The sequence below is a fragment of the Brassica napus genome, chromosome C8 (assembly GCF_020379485.1).
Source record: "Brassica napus cultivar Da-Ae chromosome C8, Da-Ae, whole genome shotgun sequence".
NCBI classification, from domain to species: domain Eukaryota; kingdom Viridiplantae; phylum Streptophyta; class Magnoliopsida; order Brassicales; family Brassicaceae; genus Brassica; species Brassica napus.
This window is the reverse complement of record NC_063451.1, coordinates 35,265,396-35,270,321: the sequence shown is the minus strand read 5'-3', so window position 1 is coordinate 35,270,321 and position 4,926 is coordinate 35,265,396. Positions and strand designations below refer to the sequence as shown.

Here is a 4,926-nt window from a genome sequence, read left to right as displayed (position 1 = left end):
ATGCATAATCAAATATTAATATGTAAACAATTGAATTTGTATAACAAACAATATTCAATGATCTCAGAGAATTAATTATTAATTATTAATGAATGTACCGTAAAATATTTTTATAATACATGAATTTTTTAAAAAATTTAACGTAATAATAAACATATATTTTGATTTAAATTTTGTTGTTGTTGAGATGTTAAAATTATATATCAACAAAAAAAGACGAATGTTTACATCAAAAGGAGATTGGTAAAATACAAATTAAAACATTTCTTAGAGCTAGAAATAACATTATTATGTCCGCATGTGCGGACAACACACCTAATTATATAGTAATTTGGATATTTTATATTTTTCTAATTTGATCCGAATAAATGTCCATGAATATACCAAAAATTCAAAAATCTAAATGAATATTCAAAATGTAAATAACTAATTCAAAAATTTGTAGTTAACTTCAGATGTTAGTTATTTACATTTTGAATATTTCATTTAAATTTATATTTATTTTTAAGTTTTAGATATTTTACATTAGTAATAGAATTAATTTTTGAATTATTTTGATTTGGTTTGCATTTGATTTAATTTTTTGTTTGGTTTAAAATCGATACTGATTCAACCGAATTAATTTTTGGTTTGGTTCTACTGTAGATAGAATAATAATTTACAATATCTACTAATTCATCACAATAAAAAATTAATAATTTCAAACTATTAATTTCAGTGGAAACCACCTTAGTCCAGTGGTTTGACTAAGGGTTCATTAATGCTTTTACACAAGGAGTTCTGAGGTTCAAATCTTAGAAAGCACAAATTATGCAAATTATGGAAAAAATTTGTTATAAACGTGTATTCTTATATGGTGGTAGAATTGTCGGCCGTAAAATCGTCTATGTAATATTTCACATCGTTGTAATTGCATAATTAATTGGACGTTAAAAACAAACTATTAATTTCAAATTTAATAAAAATTATTTTGGTTTTGATAATAGCATGGAAGAATAAATTTATTTATTTTATTGTTATTTGTATTTCTGTAACAGTTCTACTCATCGAGAAACAAAATGTATAAAGCAATGTTTAACAGTTTAGATTAGTAAAATCTTTAACCAAATGGCTGGAACATATAGATTAAGGTCGGTTTGGTTTGATTCCGTTTTTTCCCACTCTACTAAAGCTGACAAACTTCCGGATGAACTATATGCAAAAGAGCACTAAACCATTTATTGAATATAATACCATCAAAGCAAAATGCTAATGGACCAAATATTGAATATCCGTTTTTATAATGAAAGAGCCACAAAGGCTCTCATCCATTTCTCAAGATCGTCTCAAGAAGTCAGCAACGGGTTGATGTTGTAACTCGTTCAAGTTCGTATTAGAGCCACGCCCACGCCTGGTATGCCTGTTGATCAACTCCATGAGCGATCGGTGGAGCACCTGCGTTCTCGTGTCCACAAGCGATTTCATCTTATGTAACCTTAACCTTCTCCTCCGTTGTTGCGGGCTTTGATCATCATCCTCAACGGGAGGAGAGTGTTGGTATGTTGAAGAACTTAACAAAGTATTAGAGCCTCTACCACTGCCATCATCGTTACTTGAACCCTCGTTGTCTGTAACTGCTACATGAGGATCGAGAGAGCAAGCAGCAGAGTAGAAAAGGCTTGTTTTTCGTGTGTCGTCATCTTCATGACCTAAGTTGTGGTGCAGGAGAGAAGGGTCCTCATGGGCTTTGTCGTTGTCTGTAACTGCTACAGGAGAGTCGTAAGAGGAAGAAGCAGAGGAGAATGGGAGTGTTCTTCTTGCCCCTCCCTGGACATTGTCGTCATCATCTTCGTGCTGGAGAGAAGGGCCGTCCTCGAGGGCGTTGTTGTTGTTCTCTTTAACTGCTACAGGAGGTTCGGGAGAGCAAGAAGCAGAGTAGAAGGGGAGTGGTCTTCTTCCTTCTCCCTCGCCACTGTCGTCATCATCTTCATAACCAAAACTGTGGTGTCGGAGACAAAGGTCCTCAACGGAGTTGTTTTTATTGTCTTTGACTGCTACAGGAGGGTCGGGAGAGCAAGCAGCAGAGTAGAAAGGGCGTGTTCTTCGTCCATTGTCGTCATCATCTTCATGACCAAAGCTGTGGTGCAGAAGAGAAGGGTCCTCATGGGCACTCCAGTTTGGGACGAGCAAAGATATCTCATTTTCAATCATTGCAGCAATCTCCAAAGGATCCCAATCAGTGATCTCAAGCTCCTTCACCATCTCCAAAGCTACTTCAAGAGGTGTGTCGCTTACAATGCTGAAAGGGAAGTGAATGTTCCTCATGTAACCTGTCACCCAGCCCAAAAAAGTTCATCACAAAGGTTAAAAGACTTCATTCATTGCCTACATTCAACAGCTAATACTAAAGCTGCCTCAGATACTATAGCCTTGTTCAGCTGAGAAAGATTCTAGAAACGTACCATTGCCATCTGAAATCTGCACTTGTAGAAAGATGGTGTGGTCTTCGGAGTTCATCCTTCCTGTTATCGACATGTCTGTCGTTCTAGCTGGATCAATCACTGAAGGCAGAGGCTCCACCACCGTTCCATTCGCAGCCAAGTTCTGAATAGCTAGCTGTGAGGGCAATCTAGAAAGAGGCGCTAGATCTCCCTCATCAGTCATGGCGAGGAACGGGTCCTCCAAGAGCTCCTTTGCAGACAATCTCTTTGAAACAGTTTCCAAGCACTTACCAACAAACCGCTTGGCCTCCATGTTCTGGATGAGACGGAAAGACCGAGGCAACGTCCCCTGAACCAAAAACCAGATCAAAGAAAGTTAAAAGATGATGGTGATGATGATTGAGATAAGCTTTTAGGTTCCTCTGCTTACCGATGTGACTTTCTTGTATATCTGTGCAGGGTTGTCGCATTCGATGTAAGGGTACTCACCGGTAAGCATCTCAAGGACGCACATACCAAATGAATAAATGTCGACGAGCTGGTTGTATTCTTCATCATACAGCTCTGGCGCCATGAACTCAGGCGTTCCTATGACGCTGTGAGCTTGCTGTGATTCTCGGAGGACAGCAGCTAAGCCCAAGTCACCAATCTTGACTTGCCCAAGGTGACCATTAACAAAGATATTATCACATTTAAGATCTCTATGAATAACAGGAGGATCATGTCCATGCATGTAAGCAAGACCATTCAGAATCTGGCGTGACCAGCTCTTGATAGCCCTGATATCAACCTTTTGATACTTCCTTCGATACCTGCCAACAACAACAACAAGACATGATGACAACAAGGCTCTCTTGATTGATTGACATTAAGAGCAAAAGAGGTAAAGAGTTTCTCTAATTACTCTCTAAGAGTGCCTGATGTGAAGAGCTCAGTGATGAAGTTGAACGTCCTGCGGTTGATGTCGATCCAAGAGGTGCAGTAGCGGATAATGGACTCGTGGTTGAGGTTCTTGAGGAGGTGAACTTCGGAGTAGAGGCGCTGTAAGGCCTCGTGTGATCGGAAGATCTCGTTGAGCTTAACTTGGTTCCATGCCACTTCCATACCTAGAACTTGGTCAAAGGCTTTGTAAACCGTCTTCATTGCTCCCTTGCCAAGTACTTCCCTGAACTGCATAGATTCATCAAATCAAATCAAATCAAAATGCATGCAAACCCATAGTTCAAGAACAATCTTAATGCTATAAAAGTGAAAAAACAGAGCCAGTGTTCATCCAGGAGCCGGTTCTGGGCACAAACCCTAAATTGATTAAAGAAAAAAATATATATGTATTGATCATTTTTAAGCCCCATAAAATGTCGGGACCGGTCTGCTCATAGAAGCTAAAAATATCTCAAAAAAGAAACTAAATACAGATAGTAGCGAAGTCAAACATACTCACTCAATCACGAGCTTCTTCAAAGGTATACAGAGAGAGAAACTTACACGACCATAGCGACCGGAAGGATCAGTCTCGACGTAAGGGTTCGAATCATTGGAAGTTCCGGCGGCGGTGGAAGAAATATCCGGCGTGTACATGTCTACGGATCTCAAATTTGGGGAATTTTTTTAAAAAAAATTAAAAAGCGAAATTAAATAAAAATTGGGGGAAAAAACAAAACAAGATCGCGATGCAGAAAGAGAAAACGAGAAGCAAGAGAGAGAGAGAGAGGCTAGAAAAAGATCCGAGGTTTTCCTTCGTGATTCTCGTAGGAGAAGACGCCGAAGAGCAACCAAAAGAGTCTTGAATAATCAACGCAGAGCAAGACCCATGCCATATCCACACCTTCTAGGTGTATATTGTAATCGTGCTCTTTCGCAATCATGTGTCTTCTTCCCTTGCTACGGACGACCTTCATTCAAAAAAAGGAGACCCAGCACAAAAGAAGTTTGGTGTGAAAAGTTATTTTGGCGAATATGTGGCTGCAGCCGATTAAAGTGGGGTGGGGGTGGGAAAAGTTGTTGGTGTCACGGAAGAAAATTCGTACAACTTTTTTTCTTGGGAAAAGTTAATTGACAGCAAAAAGAGGAAGAGAAGAGCGTGGGATTTCGAGAGATCACTTATTAGACAATTCTGAATTTGAAAAACCTATGGCCACGCATCAGATGCACCATGTTCGGGTTCGAAACAAAGAATCAAATTTGTTTTTATGCGATCATTTGTGTTTAGAAGTCAAAGGAGATTGGTTTTGTTAACGTGAAGCATGTCTGAAAGGAATGGTTTCGGCGTAATAATGTCATCTATGTGTCCGATGATTGCGTTATTTGACAAGGTCTCTCTTTTTTTTTCTTTAATCTATTTGAGAATAATTGGATAGATCCCCTCATACAAATATTTATCTATTTATTATAATATGCAAATTCAATGGGTTTTGAAAATGACTTGCTAAATCGACTGGTGCTCAATAGTTTAAAATATCACGTCAGTTTGGGGGGCTTTCAATTTTGTTATATAATCAAGGGAAAA

At 38.4% G+C, this 4,926-nt stretch overlaps 1 protein-coding gene across 1 annotated transcript; it reads right to left on the bottom strand.

Moving 5' to 3' along the window:
• Nucleotides 1–1,192: 1,192 nt before the first annotated feature.
• Nucleotides 1,193–4,649, bottom strand: LOC106367750 (probable serine/threonine-protein kinase WNK5). The gene is made up of 5 exons (XM_013807584.3): nt 3,906–4,649; nt 3,325–3,590; nt 2,851–3,232; nt 2,442–2,769; nt 1,193–2,309 (listed from the first exon to the last, which is right to left on the bottom strand). Exons 1-5 carry the CDS (start codon nt 3,996–3,998, stop codon nt 1,315–1,317), a joined length of 2,064 nt encoding a protein of 687 aa, XP_013663038.2. The 5' UTR covers nt 3,999–4,649; the 3' UTR covers nt 1,193–1,314.
• Between the last annotated feature and the right edge of the window lie 277 nt (nt 4,650–4,926).